Here is a 17789-nt window from a genome sequence, read left to right as displayed (position 1 = left end):
AGTAAATACTGCTCTCCCCTGGACACTGCAAATAATATACATTTATATTTTATGCTGCAAGGAGATGCCTGTGGTAGTGTACTGCAGAGTCCTCTGTGTTTATTTCAGCAAAAGAGAAATCTGTGAATGGAGGAGAGGCAGGTCACATGACTTTAACAGGCTAAGTTGGCTCCTCGCCCCCCCTTTTTTTTTTTTTACCTCCTGTTATTTGTTCGGCACTCTACTTACTTTAAAGCCCGAAGTGAATGTCAAAGCACATTTGTACTACTGTTCAGACAAAAATGGTTACAATAAGATGAGGTTTGAGGGAAAAAAAAGGGGGGGGGGCAGACTCAAAGGACCACTTGGTCCTTTTTTTTTTTTTTTTCTGCTGTCAATCTTCTAGGTTGCTGTGTTTGTTAAAGTGCATTTTTCTATAGTTTTTTTTTTTTTTGTTTTGTTTTTTTCGTTTTGTTTTTTTTCCATTTAAAGTGGAGCTAAAGTGCTGATACTTACCTTCCTTTTAACGGTCCAGTGTCCCTCTCCGGCACTGACATCCACTACCAGGCTTCTTCCGAATATCAGCTGCGGCTCTGTTCATCAGTTGGCCCAGAATGAATGACACAGGATGCACAGGAATTCAATCATCCCAGTACACAGGATTTGTGCCAAAATGTAAACGGAGCTGCACTTGCACATCTCAGTGTACAGTCCACAGACTGAGACAGGCAGGTAGGTTTAGTTTTTGCAGAAGTGATATTGAACATCTCTTGTGCAATACAGCGCTTGCCTGCATCAGTCTTGACTGGGGCTTTAGCTCTGCTTTAAAGCAGTGGCATGCTGTAGTACACTATATACAGCCAGTGTTCTCATACCCACAGCACAGCTCCGAATGCTGTATGTGTTGCGCTCCTGTACCAGATCTTCCTTAGCTTTGCTGCACTGTGGGTATGGGAACACTGGCTGTACTAATCACTATGACCCATGTATATTCATGCTGAGATACGTAGCACTGTTGATGCTTTTTCAAATGCAAGTGTTGATTTTAGGATTTTTATTAAATTGATACTGTTCAGAGATCACTCTTGTGGTCCCATTCTGTTCTTGCATGTAATGTTTTCGGGGCGATGAATACTGAGGAGGAAGGAGTGAGAGGAATAACTGATGCCACATATGCCCAACGTGGGGCAATAGGTGTGTTATGACCTTGATCTGTATCTGAGGTCCATTACACAAGTTGAGCGCTTATTATCACTGGGTGTTTGCATATGTCACAGAGCTTCAGAAAAGAGGAAGGAAGAGATAAATCACATCACGGTGGTGGAGCAAATACAGCTTTATTGGATATTGAAGGACTGTTTTATTCTCTTCATTTAAGGACTGTCACATTATTTGATGGGATTGCGCTGCATCATGGAGGGCCCTATAATGTTGACTATTTGTCCATGTCAGTTTAATATATGGCCAGTGTCAGTGATGTTATTTTCTCTCGGTTAACTTTTCAATAAATATTTGTAGGGTTTCATTCACATGAGCAATACCGAACCATACGCCCATTCGGAGGGTTGTCTTCAGCTGCCCGTGATACACAGGTGTTCCATACATGGGTGCACATGGTAGCCTGTTGAAATAAATGCCAGGCGGCTGGCTGTACAGACCTCCACATCCGTTCAGGTCCAATGCACAGATCAGGATGCAGACCTGTCATTGATTTCAACAGGCTTCCTGCATGAAACACCTGTGTATCCTGAGGGGGGCAGAAAACTGTCCTTCATATTGGTGTATGGATTGGTATACCCATATAAATGAAGCCTAAAAGGAAATTTTAAGGGTTTTTGAAAAAAGTTAGTTGACTTAATGACAAGATAGAATGTTCTGACATACAATTTTTCATATCACAAGACACAGAGCAGGCTATTCATGACTATGTGGGTTATATGCCACCTCTAGGTGAATGGACACTGGCCGACCAATCGGAACAAGTCCTCCCCTATATAACCCCTCCTACACATGAAGTACTTTTTTTGCCAGTGTCTGTAAGGTGGATGGTCCCTGAAAGTGTTGCTTGTGCTTCTGGAGCATACCTAAGGTCTAATACGGTTCTATCAGATCCATTCAGATAGATAAGAAATGGATGGTAGCTGAGCCTTGCTGGATAAGGAGAAGAATCCTCTGGGATTTGGCTGTAATGCAGTCTGATGGCACTGGACCCCGTGTAGATGGAACCCTGTGCAGTTTATATCTGGCCAAGGTGCTTTTCCAGCGGGGTTCTACTCAGGTCTGAGGCGGTGGCCCCACATTATGGGGACGAGTTCTTGAAGGTCTGTATGACAATGCCCACCATGATGGGTGAAAGTTGGTAGCTGATGAAAGTCTGGGACCCACGATGGGACTGGTAAACTACTTCCTTTTTTTTTTTTTTTCCTCCTCAGAAGGGGAAAAACAAAACACAGGTTTTGGAGGGAAAAAAAGTTATTGATGCAATTGGCCAATTTACCACCAGGGGGTGTGCTCACAGCATTTAGCCTGGGAAAACATATGTACAAGGATCGTGCTCGCATGCGCAGTAGGGGCCGGAAACGGAAGTTGGCCATGTTTATCAACTAGGGGGCCTGGGCACACGTGGACTGCTGCTTCTGGTGGATTCCTGTGGCTGGGACACAGAGCAGGCTATGCGGTGGGGCACGTGAGTACTCCCCTGGGGGAAGGAGCATTGGCCAGTCAGGAGGCTGCCTCTGGCAGCCCGTGAGGTCAGCAGATTGCATTAAGTGTTTTGTTAGCACTCTACTTGCATAGCTGTATCTTGTTTTCTGTGTTCCTATTGGAAGGAGCACAGGTTTTAATGCAAAGTGAAGTAATGTCTTCCAGAAAGCAGAGAGGGAGAGGCACAGCAGGAAGGGGCACTAATGTACTGCTGCCAAGTCCTGAGGAAACTAGCCGGATGTCTGCTGTAGTATCCTCTCCTGAGAGGCCAGAAGTGACTGGACAATCTGAGCTGGTTGGCAGAACTGCCGTGCAAAATGTTGTTAGGTTTTCTCTTTCATGAGGAGCAACTGTTTGGGGAAGATTTGGACAAAAATATCCAAATGATTTCAGGGGGAAAGAGTTATCTTCTGCCCTTTAAAAGGAAATCCAAATGCACTTCTTTTAAAGGGTCAGTGGCTTTGGTTGCTGGCTCCTCAACTACTAGACAGTCGTTTTTGCTGCACACAAGCCCCAGCGTCCAGGGGTAGAACTCCGAATCAGAACCCCTGGAGGCCCTATGTGCTAAAGGCAGCCAAGGCAGAACCAAAGTCCTCCTCCTTATGGGTAGTTTCCAAGGTGTCTCTAGGATACAAACTAGAATTTTGGATTCCCCCCCCCCCCCCTCCCTGGTTTCTAAAGTCAAATGTTCCGCTGAATCCAGAGAAAAGAAGAGCATTGTTACAGGCACTCAATCGCCTGTTGTCTTGGGGGGGGGGGGGGGGGAATCAGAGGTTCCAGCAGACTAAAGGTTTCAAGGATTTACTCAAACCTGTTCACAGACCCAAACCCAAATGGAGATGTAAGGCCCTTTTTGGACCTCAAGGTTCTGAATCGGTTTCTGAATGTCCGGTCTTTTCGTATGGAATACATTCAGCCAGTACTGGCCTCTTTAGAGGAAGGAGATTTTTTTTTTTGCATCCATAGACATCAAGGACACATACTTGCCAATGTTCATTCCTCACCAAACTTTCTGTTTGCAGTAGAGGCTCGGCATTTCAAGTTCATAGCACTGTTTGGGCTGGCCATGGCTCCTCGAGTTTTCACAAAAATCTTGCTCCAGTGTTGGGACTGCTCAGAACTCGTGGGGTATTAGTCATAGGTTATCTAGACTATCTGTTAGAGGTCGGTCGGTTCCAGGTCGGAAGCAGGATGTGACCCTTATGATGCAGATCCTGGAACAGCTGGGCTGGGTGCTTAACTTTGAGAAGTCTCCCCTGGAACCAGTACAGAGCCTGGAGTATTTGGGGATGGTCCTAGACACGGTTCAGGCAAAGGTATTTCTGCCTCCAGGGAAACATTGCACGCTGAGGAATGAGGTCTGCAGTTTAAGGGCTAAAAGGTATCCTTCAGTTTGCCTCTGTATGAGGTTGTTGGGGATGATGGTGTCCTCATTCGAGGCAATTCCCTATGCGCAATTCCACCCCAGACTGCTGCAAAGGAACATCCTGACCGTTTGGAACAAGAAGGTTCTGGCCTGGAATTACTGTTTGTCTCTGTCTGTCTGCCAAGGTACTGCGAAGCCTGAATTGGTGGTTAATGACTCCGAATGTGGAGAGTGGGAGATCCTTTCGGCCAGTAGTGTGGAAAGTGGTAACTACTGATGCCAGCCTCTCAGGTTGAGGGGCTGTCCTGGAGGAGGCCACAGATCAGTTCAAGGAGCATGGCTTACATGGGAAAGGGTTCGACCAAACAATGTCCTGGAACTCTGAGCAGTGAGGCTCGCTCCAAGGTATTGGACATCTGAAGGACTTAGGAAGAGGTGAATTACATTTTGACCTGGGCAGAGAGATATGTTCCAAGTTTGTCAGCAGTGTTGGGAGTAGAGAATTGGCATGCTGATTAGCTGCCATGTTTCTTATGCAGGATTCTGGAGGAGTCTATTCCAGTGATACTGATTGCTCTGACCTGGCCCAGGAGGACATAGTTAAGCTGGCATTAGACAGGCTGTGGTCTCTACTGTATCAGCCAGACCTGCTGTCTCAAGGACCTATATTGCACCCAGCTTTTACGGTCGCTAAATTTGGTGGCATGGCTATTGAGAAACCAGATCCTGAAGGATAGGGGAGTATCCGATTCTGCCATCCCTGTTGTGTTGAGTGCTAGAAAGGTAATTTCTAGAAACATTTATTACAGAACTTGGAAGGCTTACATTTCCTTTTTGTGAGGTCTGGAAATGGCATCCACGGAAATATGTGATTGGTAGGGTCCTGTTGTTTCTTCAGTCAGGTCTGGAAAATAATTTGGCTGTTGATACTATTAAGGGTCAGGTTTCAGTATTGGCTATTTTTTTTTTTCCAACGGCTCGTTGCGTCTCACTCTCTAGTCTGTACTTTTATGCAAAGAATAGTGCATATAGCTCCTCCTGTCAGACTACTTTTATGTCCATGGGATCTGAACTTGGTCTAGGAGGTTTTGCAGAAACCACTGTTTGAACCTATTAGGAAGATTCCACTAGTCTTGTTGACTCTGAAGGTTTTTTTTCTAGTGGCAATCACTTCATCAAGAAGGGTGTCAGAGCTGGCAGCTCTTTCTTGTAAAGAACCTTTTCTGGTTTTGCATCAGGATAAGGTGGTGTTGCAACCTCAACCAGCTTTTTTACCATAAGTGGTTTCTAGTTTTCACCTCAGTCAGGACATTATTCTGCCTTCATACTTTGCTAGGCCTCTGTCAGCAAGAGAGAGATCTCTGCATACTCTGGAAGTGGTATGTGCTATAAGGGTCTTCCTGAAATTGTCTGCACTGGTTAGGAAGTCCGAAGCTCTTTTTTGTGCTACCTGACAGGCCCAGGAAGGGGCAGGCGGATCTAAGGCGACTATTTCACATTGGATCCGCAAGTTGATCATTCAAGCCTATGGTTTGAAGGGTAAGGTCCCACCCTTTTGGTTGAAATCACTCTGCCAGGAGTATGGGGACATCCTGGGTTATCCACCATCAAGCGTCAGTTGCTCAGATTTGCAAGGCCTCTACATAGGCTTCGGTTCACACGTTCACATGGTTTAACCAGGTCAATGTCCGAGTCGCAGAGGACTCTGCCTTTTGGCTGCAGCATCTTACGAACTGCTGCGTAAGTCTTGAGAGATGTTTAGTGGTGGCTATCATGTCACCCTCCCCTCAAAATTTCTTATTGTTTTAGGACATCCCTCATAGTCATGAATAGCCTGCTCTGTGTCCCGTGATGTACGATAATGAAAATTTGATTTTTTTTTTTTTTCTACATATCTGTAAAATCCATTTCTTGGAGTACATCATGGGACACAGAGGTCCCGCCCCTCTTTCTAGAATTGAATTGCTTGCAAACTGAAGTGCTTCTGTTTATATTATATAGGGGAGGACTTCCTCTCTGATGGGTTGGCCAATGTCCATTCACCTATAGGTGGCTTATAATCCACAGTCATAAATAGCCTGCTGTGTGTCCCGTGATGTACGATAAAGAATTTACAGACAAGTATGTAGAAAAAATCCAATTTTTAGATGATTGAATTCACTTGTTGCCATACATCTGCAAAACCTCATGGGTGGAAGAGCTTCTGCAAGATTCCAATGCTTGCATTTAGCAGACCATTTATTGCCATCTTAAACTGGTTTGTCCATCTGATGCCATTTCCATCCAGTGACTCGTCCTGTCTCCACGCATCACCCCTCCTCACCGCAGACTGCTTTCCTAACCAGCTTTATTGTGTCTTGCTGCTGGATCAGATGACACAAATCCTGTGCAAGCAGCCTGATCCTTAGCCCCCTTGTTCTTCTACTATGGCAGTATAGTGATACAAATCACACAAATATGTTTACACCAAACAGATTATCCATCAGATCTACATTGTTCATGGTCTATGTCAGGTTGTGCAGGTGAGCAGGAAGAGAACACCAGCTGAATGCTGAATCAGCCAGCTTTTAGAAGAATGTAAACTTTGGTCTTGAGTAACATGTTGTGTTTAATTCTTTGCTTAGTTACATTATTGACCTTGTGACAAGTTTATGCTTGTATGACTGTTTATGAAGATGTATAGTTAAACTAAGATGCCATATTTTATTTTACTGCTACAATTGTGCTAAGGGTCATGAAGGACTGGAATAGACAATTTGGGGATTTGTGACACGCTGTTCTCATACAGCACTGTTCATGTATCCCAGCATACTGGACATTAGATGGGGTTCACTTTTTTAATGTAGTTTGTTTTATGGCCATATGAATAGTTACAGCCCAACTCCAGAAAATCGAAAATCTACCCTGGCAGTGGGCTGTCTGACCCCCTGCACTGCAATGGATAAAGTAATAAGGTCACCTTTTCACAAAACATAATAAATGCACATTTTTTTGCAGGTAAATTGTTTTTCTGAAGTCCCTAAAGCAGGGTTTCTCAGAGTTCCATGGAATCCTAGGGTTCCTCCTGAGGTTGTTAGGGGTTGCTTGAGCAAGGAGTAATTTCTGCCTCAGATAAGTTCCCACTGACACTATTGATCTTTTTAGCCATCTGTAAGGGGGTAATTCTTCTCAGTTGCTATAAGTGTAAGGCGCATTTTTCCCAATTTACCATCACACAAATGTATCTTGAGTTATAGATAAAGTAATTATTAGCAGGGGTTTTCCCTGAGACCAGGAAGTTATTTAAAGGGCTCCCCTGTGTTGAGAGTCTGCTTCAGAGCATTGTACCAGTGATCAGCAGATAGCTGGTGTCATGCAGGTCTCCTGCAGATCTCTCACTGTATCTGTGTGCCCATACATCATACAAACAATCAGATACATTCTGACAGGAAGACTCTATGAACTACCACAGCACCAGCTGTAAAGGCTGCCTGAATTTGTAGTTTTCTCATTCACCTGGTATTGTGAATGAGTGACATGGTCGGGCAGGCGTAGCCCCACATGGCCGCGGTGGTTTTTTTTTTTTTATTGTGACAGCTAGTGGGGGGAGAAGATCCCCCACTAGCTGTCACAATGGGGATGATGGTTCGTTCGTAGCATGTTACACCCTGAATTTGGGTGTAACATGTTATGAAATGCGCACTTATCCTTTAAATGCTCATTATGTCTAGGTAATAGAACAAAGAGAATTACCCTGTTCCTTGCTCCAGCAAGGTTCCTCCATCAGTGCAACCAGTCCATGGTGCAGATGGGCCTACCAGAGGACTTGATGGAGGCTAAGGACTCTGATGTAAAGGGATGGGGGAAAGAGGGCTCTATTGTAAAGGAGTGGGGTGGATGAGGGCTCTGATGTGAAGGGATGGGGAAGAGGATTCTGATGTGAAATGGTGAGGTGGATGAGGGCCCCGATGTGAAGGGATGCAGGGATGAGGACTCTGATGTGAAGGGATGGGGGAGGTGCTAAGAACTCTGTTGTAAACAGATGGGGGGAAGAGGGCTCTGTTGTGAAGGAGTGGGGAGGATGAGGACTCTGATGTGAAGGGGTGTTGGGTTGGAGATTTAAAAGTGGGAGGCAGGGGCTTTGTTGTGAAAGGCGGTGGGAGGGAGAGGGACAGAGGACACTGATGTAAAAGGTAGAGGGCTGAGATCTCTGATGTGAAATGAGGGGAAGACCAAGGATTCCAGTGTGAAAGGAGTACTGTGATTTGAAAGGGGGCGTTTGATGTGACAAAGGGAACCCATTTTAGATTGGGGTGCCTTGAGATTTTGCAGACTTTACAAGGGTGCCATGACTTTAAAAAAAAAAAAAGTCAAGGAGCACTGCTGTTAGGAGCTTCCAGCCACGGTCACCCCCACCATGTGCAATGCAAGGTTTATTATTATACAGGATTTATATAGCGCCAACAGTTTGCTCAGCGCTTCACAATATAACGGGAGACAATACAGTAACAATACAGTTCAATACAAGAGGGTTAGGAGGGCCCTGCTCCTTGGAGCTTACAATCTAAGAGGGAGGGGCTGGAGGTACAAAAGGTAGTAACTGTGGGGGATGGACTAGTAGGAGGAATAGAAGATTCCGTTATCAGCTGAAGGCAGGATAGGCATCCCTGAAGAGAGGTTTTCAGGGATCGCCTAAAAGTGGGCAAAGTGGGCGATAGTCTAATAGATTGGGGTAGAGAGTTCCAGAGGATGGGGAAGGCTCTGGAGAAGTTCTGGAGATGAGCATGGGAGGAAGAGACAAGGGAAAGAGGGAACAGGAGGTCATGCAAGGAGCGGAGAGTACGGTTTGGGTGATATTTAGAGACAAGATCGGTGATGTAATTTGAGGCAGAGTTATAAATGGCTTTATACGTTATTGTTAGTGTTTTGAATTTTATCCGTTGGGCAATGGGAAGCCAGTGGAGGGATTGGCAGAGAGGGGTGGCAGATACAGAACGGTTAGTAAGGTGGATGAGTCTGGCAGCAGCATTCATGATAGACTGAAGAGGGGATAGCCTGCGATGAGGTAGGCCAATGAGGAGGGAGTTACAATAGTCAAGGTGAGATATAACAAGGGAGTGAATAAGTTGCTTAGTGGTTTCCGAGGTTAGGAACGGGCGTATCTTGGAGATGTTGCGGAGGTGAAGTCTACATGATTTTGTCAGTGATTGGATTTGGGGCTGAAAGGACAGATGGGAGTCTAGGATTACACCTAGCACCCTGGCATGAGGGGAGGGACTGATGGTTGTATAATTGATCTTGATGGAGAAGTCAGGGGAGGGGGCACGGGCTGGGGGGAATAGTATGAGGATAATAGCCCTGCATAGTATAGGATGACACCGAGGGAACAGCCACAGACAGGAGCCTCTGGAAGAAGGGAGCAGCAGAGTGGGGGATGGGAAATGTAATACTGTCTGTCCCTATTCCCCTTAATATAATGAGCAGTTAACCCTTGCAGTGCAAGGGGCCCCCACAGCAAAGGTAGGTTTTTTTTTTTTTTTTTTGTTTTTTTTTTTTTTGTTAATTCCTGGAGATATCGCTTTGAAATCCTGATAAAATTGAATACGTATGTATGACCAAAACTTTCTTCTTTATTTTTAGATGAAGGGTAAACCCTTCGACAGCTTATATTTTGCTGTCTGTGTGCCATTGGGGAAATTTCTAATGAGGTATCCTCTTTGGAAAAATTCCACTCACCTTTATTTCCGGGGGCACTTTCAAAACATTTAATTTTCCCCCTTTCTGTTGTGGTGACAATAGTCACTATACTGAGTATTGGGTCTCCTCAATTGGGACAGCTCAAAAACTTGACAGGTCTAATCCTTCCCCTACTCTATCCAAAACTAAAAAAATAGGTTTTTCTTGGAGACACACCCTTCCAGTCCTTAGATGTTGTGGCTACATTAGTTTTTTATTCAGACTTTTATCCTTTTATTTCCACCCGGTGGTCCTGCCAGTATCAGGCTTCCTCTCCTTGGCTCATGATGCTTCCTCTTTGTTACTGCTTTTATGAAGGAGCAGTGTTGTCACCCTAGGACAGGACACCTTCTCCTTTCATCATCTACATAGCATTGGGGGGGGGGGTTAGTAGTCCACAGAGAAAACATGGAAAAAAGCTGACTGAGAGAACAAATTTTCAGCACACAAGATGTCTGGCAGTATCAACAGGTATTGTTTGCACTTTATCAATCTGATATAACAAAACCCTTTTAATGGTGTATGTAAGAGGTGGTCAATGTTGGGGTTTACATAGAGAACATTGGTGAAAGCCTGCCATGATACAATACCCAGCACAGGGCTTATGGAAGCAGAATGCCAGAAATGAAAGTTCCATCTCCACAATAGCTGTAGGTGGCCAGGTAACCCCCACCCCTCCCATATTTGTCATAGTGTTTGTGTCTGTCACTGTGCATTGTGGGCAAAATGTTAACCTTTGAGGCTTGGCAAATGATGACCTGCAGCCTGTTATCTGTGTTTTGTGCATGCTTCATAAAGGATTTCACCCTGTTGTTAATAGAGAGGTAAGTGTGAACACAGCAAACCCCAATTCCTTCTAGTCCATTCATTTCATCATCCGGGGTTGTCCACATTTTAAGACATTTTGATAAATTCTGGGGCTTTCATTGCTGAAAAAAATGTTGTTCGATTAGAAATTCAAACAGTCCAGGTGGGATTGTGTGAGCTCCTGAATGCTGTATGGGACTCTTTGAAATGCACAAAATAAATCCTAAAAATCGCCTACATATTCTACGCTCAACTGTAAATGGGGGCTAAAGTAGCGTTTCTCAACCAGGTGGGTGCCACCCTGCCTTCCTTATTTTTGCATAGTGTCACGCATTTCATAGTGCAGACCAGCTGACCAAAGACGTATGGGAGGGGGGCTGTGGACTCTAATATGAAGGGGTGGATGGATAAGGACTCTGATGTGAAAGGGGAGATTGAAGACTCTGATGTCGAAGGGAAGGACTGAGAATGCAAAAGGGAGGGACCCCATTTTAGACTGGGGTGCATTGAGATTTTGCATACTTTTAAAGGGTGCCGTGGTTGAGAAGCACTAGTTTAACCACTTGCCTACAGGGCACTTATACCCCCATCCTGCCCAGGCCAATTTCCAGTTTTCACCGCTGTCACAATTTGAATGACAATTGCATGATCATGCAACACTGTACCCATATGAAATTTTCATCCCTTTTTTTCACACAAATAGATCTTTCTTTTGGTGTTATTTAATCACCACTGGGTTTTTTATTTTTCGATAAAGCAAAAACCTGATAATTTTGAAGAAAAAAGTTTTTTTCTTAGTTTTAAAATTTTGTATATGAGTAATTTTTCTCCACTGATGTGCGCTAATGAGGCTGCACTGATGGGCACTTAGGAGGCACTGGTAGGTGGCACTGATGGGCAATTGACAGGCATCACTGGTGGGCATTCACAGACATCACTGGGCACTGATAGGTGCCTGGAGGCGGTTAAAAGGCTGCATGGTCTTAGAACGGCTGTATCCGCTTTGAATAGTTACTGATGATTTAAATCACCCCCTGGTTTCAAGCGCATTGAAACCCAAAAACATAAATGTAATATAATGCAGTGTAAACTGTTTTAATATTATTTTTTAACAGACCAAAATGGAGAGAATAGGAGCATTTTATTAGGGTTTACTAAACTTCAGCTTTTCATACATTGATTGCAGATTTTTGCAGCGTGAGAGGTGAGAGACACTTGAACTGGATTCGTAGGTCCCACTATACACGGCACTTCTACTAAACTGTGAGGCAGAACATACCTAGCACATTAAATTCAGGCCAGGGTGGGTTCAGCAGCCATTACGTCTGCCAGCACAGGGGCTCCGATTGCTGACTGACCATCATAATAAACATAACAAAAGTGCTGTACTATATGAAAAAATAGGTGTGTCTACCTAAAAACTAAGAACAATCAACCAATGAAGGTGAAAAGTGATACAATAACCCATAAATGTTGCTAAATATCAAGACAATAGGTATACAAAAAATATAATATGATACGTGCAATCAATGTTAATGGTGACTCAACAAACAGTCCAAGTAAATAGAAGTCCTTGATCCAAATGATATCCAGTGCACAAACAAAGGTGCTCAGTGGAAGAAATGGCTGCACCCACAATTAATATGAACCGCAGTCCTAAGTAGAGTGAAGTGACATCCCAATGTGAAAAGGAGACATCCATGAAATCCTTCACCACTGTGCACTAACCGGAACTAAGGTAAAACCGGCTTGTAATACAGGATCCTCCAAGATATGTATATCTCCTCCTCTCAGGGCTGGTACGTGGCCTTCAGTAGTGTCTCCTAAAAAAAAAAAAAAAGAGTTCTCTGTGTGGCACCTACAATGACAGGTTCCAGATTCCCAGCATAGACTGGACAGAGGAGGGCAGGGCGGAACGTTCACTTTTGTTATGTGTTTATTATAATGAGTGGGTTCAGCATTTGTGCTAGCTGCTCCCAGTTTTTCTCTTAGTGCTCATTATGTACAGTTTGTTTTGTTCACATGACTGACCATCATACATGGTAATCGGCTGGCCTTGGAAAAGTGGATGGGGCCAAAATGACCCAACAACCTGAACCGTGAATAAAATGAAAACCACATAGCACTGTCATAGGTGGAAGATATTATAAAGTCAAATCTAGTCTTTAAATATGATGCTTTTATGTTTTACTGATATTCTGGTGTCTTTTATATTTATTCTCAGGCCCAACTTCTGCAAGTAGCACCTCTTCTACAACTGTGACTAGTAAAGGAACGTCGGCATCCACAGCAGCATCTTCAACCACAGGATCTTCCACCACCGTCAGTCCTGTGACGAGTATGTATTGTGGTAAAAATACTTTCAGAAGCGTATTGAATATGTTATAAGACAAGATAGCCAGAGAGGTTATTAGAATGGAGGGCTTTGGGTTCCCTTTGTCCCTATTACTAAGGGTTCTTTAGACTTGTGGGTAGGAGGTGTTAAAAACTCACTGTTGAGCCCCTGTTTTTTGCACTGCTCCCCCTCCCCTTAAACGGTTAAGGCAGTGGAAGGGGGTGTTCTCATTTTGCAATGCGTTGCTTCATTCCAGCAACAAAAATCAAGCAAATGGGGACACACTGCAAATGCTCTGCAGTGGCATGGGTTGCACACAGTTGCAGCACGGTGTGGCATTTATTGGGATGAAACAGATGCCAATGTAACACCTATATGTGGTATCACAAAAATGAGCTTTGTTTTCCTGCGGCACAGCATGTATGCGCCTTGTTTGTTGTGGAAATGCATTTGTTTCTGTACTCCCAGCATAAAGACTCAGTCGGAAACCAAGAACTGTCGGCAACAGCTAACACTCAGTAGCTGGGAAGACTGGCTCCCTCTTATATCCAATCACATTGATCACTTGGCTTAGACACCTCCTTAGGCTGGCCATAGATGGGTCGTTTATCGGACGAATTTTTGGGCGATAAACGAAATATTGGTCGTTGCTGGCAGCGATGCTGCCACCAATGTCCATGAAAAACGGCCGTTTTTTGTGGATTTTATAGCATGACCGATAAAAGTAAATGAGAAGATCCGCGAAAAACGGCCGACGGTATTGCCTCACTAACGGCGTGAATATTGGCTGATTTTTCGTGCGGACAAAAATTTGGCCGATAAATGACCCATCTATGGCCTGCATAAATCTCTATATCCACTGTGAGCAGAAAATTAGACATTGGCAGGCATTTTTTAGAATCTGGAGCAGCTGTGCATTGCAACCAATCGGCATCTAGCTAAAACGTGTTCAGTTAAGCTTTGAATATGAAATAAAGAAGCTGATCGGTTACTATGCACAGCTGCTCCAGATTATGTATTCTCTAGTTTTGGTAAATTACCCTTTTTTTTTTTTTTTTTTCTCCTTTCTAGAGGTGAAGTGTGTGAAAAAACTTTGTTTAATATCACAACTTGATCTAAGTTAGTGTTGGCGTCAGCAGCAGGTTGGATAGATGATGGACAATAAAATAAATAAAAAAATATATATAATATATTGCCTGAAGTATTGGTCGGCCTGCCTTTACATGGACTTGAACTTTAATGGCATCCCAGTCTTCGTCTGTAGGGTTCAATATTGACTTGGCCCACCCTTTGCAGCTATAACAGCTTCAACTCTTCTGGGAAGGCTGTCCACAAGGTTTAGGATTGTGTCTATGGGAATGCTTGACCATTCTTCCAGAAGCACATTTGTGAGGTCAGGCACTGATGTTGGACATGAAGGCCTGGCTCGTAGTCTCCGCTGTAAATCATCCCAAAGGTGTTCTGTCAGGTCTCTGTGCAGGCCAGTCAAGTTCCTCCTCCCCAAACTTGCTCATCCATGTGTTTTATTTACCTTGCTTTGTGCACTGGTGCACAGTCTTGTTGGAACAGGAAGGAGTCATCCCTAAACTGTTCCCACAAAGTCAGGAGCATAAAATTGTCCAAAATGTCGTGGTATGTTGACACCTTAAGAGTTCCCTTCACTGGAACAAAGGGGCCAAGCCAAACATTACACTTGGCACAATGCAGTCTGGCAAGTACGGTTCTCTTGGCAACTGCCAAACCCAGATACATCCATCAGATTGACAGACAGAGAATTGTGATTCGTCACTCCAGAGAATGCGTCTCCACTGCTCTAGATTCCAGTGGTGCCGTGCTTTACACCATTGCATCAAATGCTTTGCATTGCACTTGGTAATGTAAGGCTCGGATGCAGCTGGAAACCTATTCTACGCACTGTTGTGCTAATCTGAAGGCCACACGAAGTTCGGAGGTCTTTAGCTAATGACTCTGCAGACAGTTGGTGACTTCTGTGCACTGTTCTCTTCAGCATGCGCTGACCCCGCTCTGTCATTTTATGTGGCCTACTACTTCATGGCTGAGTTGCTGCTGTTCCCAGTTGCTTCCACTTTGTTATAATACCACTAACAGTTGACCGTGGAATATTTTAGTAGCAAGAAAATTTCACGAATGGACTTATTGCACAGGTGGCAACCTATCACGGTACCATGCTTGAATTCACTGTGCTGCTGAGAGCAACCCATTGAGGTTGGACAAAAGTGTGGAAACACTACATGATTTGCAGGTGTGGAAGTGATGTAACGCTCTTTTTCTTCCGCTGTGTGATGAGACACCTAGCTAATAGATGGGAAGCCTCACACTCATTCACTGTGTGCTGCTAGTAATACGGAGTCATGTCAGAGCTTACTGCGCAAAGGACAAATTGTTGGTGCCGCTTAGCTGATGCCTCTGTGACATTAGTTGCCAATTTATTTGCTGTGTCGCGAGGTGCAGTATCAGAAGTTCTGATGGCATTAATAGTTTCCTGCAAACATCTGATAAGCATAGGCGCGGTTGACTTTGTCAACTGACTGAAAGAGACAAAAGGACATTGTGCAGGATTGTGACCCGGAATAAGAAAACTGCTGCCAGAGTGACTGCAGAACTCAATCTCAATCTTCCAAAATCTGTGTGCACAAAAACTGAGCGGAGGGAACTCCATAAACAAAGCATTCACGGGGGGCGAGCTGCAATTGCCAAACCACTTGTGACCGATTTTATAAATGCTTCAAAGAGGAGAGAGTGGTGCAACACCCATAAATCATGGACTGTCGATCAATGGAAGATTGTAATATGATCCAATGAATTGAGCTTCACACTGTTCTCTTCCACCGACATGTTTTTGTGTGGCGAACTCCGTCCCAAGCTTACGACCAGGACTGTCTTGTGCCAATGTTAAAGCATGGTGGCGGCACAATCATGGTTTGGCCAGCCATATCTTGGTAATCTGCAGGCCCCATCATCACCTTGAAAGGTAGTCGCTGCCAGCAACTTTGTACAGACTTTGGTTGACCATGTGACCCCACGGTGCAGACATTGTTTCCCGAAGAGAGTGCCATTTGCTAAGACGATAATGCTCCGATTCACACAGCTGGTGTTATCAATTTTGTGGTTTGACAAACCTTTTAAAAAAAAAAAAAAGTCTTGAACCTTCCCTGGGTGCCACAGTCGCTGGACCTCGATATCATAGAGCCACTATGGTCCATTTTAGAGAATGATTTTAGAGTCGTTTCCACCTCCAGCATGTCTGCAACAACTGCAATGATTTTTCCATGAAGATTCCATTTTCCATCATCCAAGACTTAAATTGGTCAACTCCCAGGAGAATTGAGGCCGTCTTGGATGCCAGATGTGGTCCAACACCATATTAGGTAAAAATTTAGTGTTTTTTGGTTTTTTTTTTTTTTTTTTTTGAAAATGAAGAAATTACATTTAAAAAAAAAAAGTTCTGTGCTACCCGTACTAAATGTACTCTGGGCGGGCGGGAGGGAAGTGGAGATATATATAGATAGCACACTGTTGTTTCTGGCCCCTGCTTACAAGTACAAATGGCTAAGAACGCACACCTGTGGTATCCTGAATAATAATCTCCTATTCATGTCAGAAGTAGGACAATTTTTTATTTTGGGTGTTTTTTGGTGGGTCATGTTATGGAAAAAAAATATACACTGTACATGTGATGTGTTTTGTACACAGGTACTGTATCCTCGGGATCACAGAAGATATCAGGATTTGACTTGGGTAGTTTTATTGGTGGTATCGTGTTGACTCTGGGCATCCTGGCAGCAGTGTACTTTGGGTGCAGATTTTATAACTCCAGAAGGGGAGTCCGCTACCGCACCATGTAAGTAGAAACTTCATTATTATTGCTGTGTATCACTTTATACTTGCAATGATTTGCTTCATGCAGTTTTAAGGACAATATCTGCTTGTTGATTCAATTCCTGAATAAATCTAGCTGCCCGTTTTATTTAGTAAAGGTTAACAAATGCAAACAACTGATTGTTCTTTTCGGCAATATGGGAGAGTTTACCAATAGAGATGAGCGAATCGAACCTGGCGAAGTGGAATTCGTTTCGAATATCAGGAAAAATTCGATTCGCATCGAATCCGAATTTTAGCAAACTTCGGGTGCACGAATCGAATTTTTCCCGATCAGCCGGCAAAAGTGTCACTGCAGAGAGCTCCGCTATTTCTGACAGTTCTGACAGTTCATTTACAGCGGTTGAAACATTGTATCTATTTGTTTCCATTTAGGATACAGATGTTTTTATTCGGAAATAAATAGATACAATGTTTCAACCGCTGTAAATGTGAAGGAACTGTCAGAGAACTGTCAGAAATAGCGGAGCTCTCTGCAGATACACTTTTTGCTGTACTGGAATTCTTCTTCTTTTCATTCTTCTTCTTCTTTTCATTCTTCTTCTTCTTTTCATTCTTCTTCTTCTTCTTTTCATTCTTCTTCTTTTCATTCTTCTTCTTTTCATTCTTCTTCTTTTCATTCTTCTTCTTCTTCTTTTCATTCTTCTTTTCATTCTTCTTTTCCTTCTTCTTTTCATTCTTCTTTTCATTCTTCTTCTTCTTCTTTTCATTCTTCTTCTTCTTCTTTTCATTCTTCTTCTTCTTTTCATTCTTCTTCTTCTTTTCATTCTTCTTCTTCTTTTCATTCTTCTTTTCATTCTTCTTCTTCTTCTTCTTCTTTTCATTCTTCTTCTTCTTCTTTTCATTCTTCTTCTTCTTCTTTTCATTCTTCTTCTTCTTCTTCTTTTCATTCTTCTTCTTCTTCTTCTTCTTCTTTTCATTCTTCTTCTTCTTCTTCTTCTTCTTCTTCTTTTCATTCTTCTTCTTCTTTTCATTCTTCTTCTT

General features: G+C 43.5%; 1 protein-coding gene across 1 annotated transcript in view; it reads left to right on the top strand.

Moving 5' to 3' along the window:
• Window positions 1-17789, top strand: part of TMEM123 (transmembrane protein 123) — a 68699-nt gene that overhangs the window by 36155 nt on the left and 14755 nt on the right. The window contains exons 3-4 of the mRNA XM_089687266.1: window positions 12795-12908; window positions 16620-16767. Coding sequence (XP_089543392.1) covers window positions 12795-12908; window positions 16620-16767 — 262 coding nt within the window. The remainder of the gene's footprint in view (window positions 1-12794; window positions 12909-16619; window positions 16768-17789) is intronic.

This window comes from Staurois parvus, unplaced genomic scaffold, assembly GCF_062004578.1.
Source record: "Staurois parvus isolate SC_StPar_1 unplaced genomic scaffold, SC_StPar_1.0 ptg000422l, whole genome shotgun sequence".
Lineage (NCBI taxonomy): Eukaryota > Metazoa > Chordata > Amphibia > Anura > Ranidae > Staurois > Staurois parvus.
The sequence above is the reverse complement of the archived record's forward strand: the minus strand, read 5'-3'. Positions and strand labels throughout refer to the sequence as shown.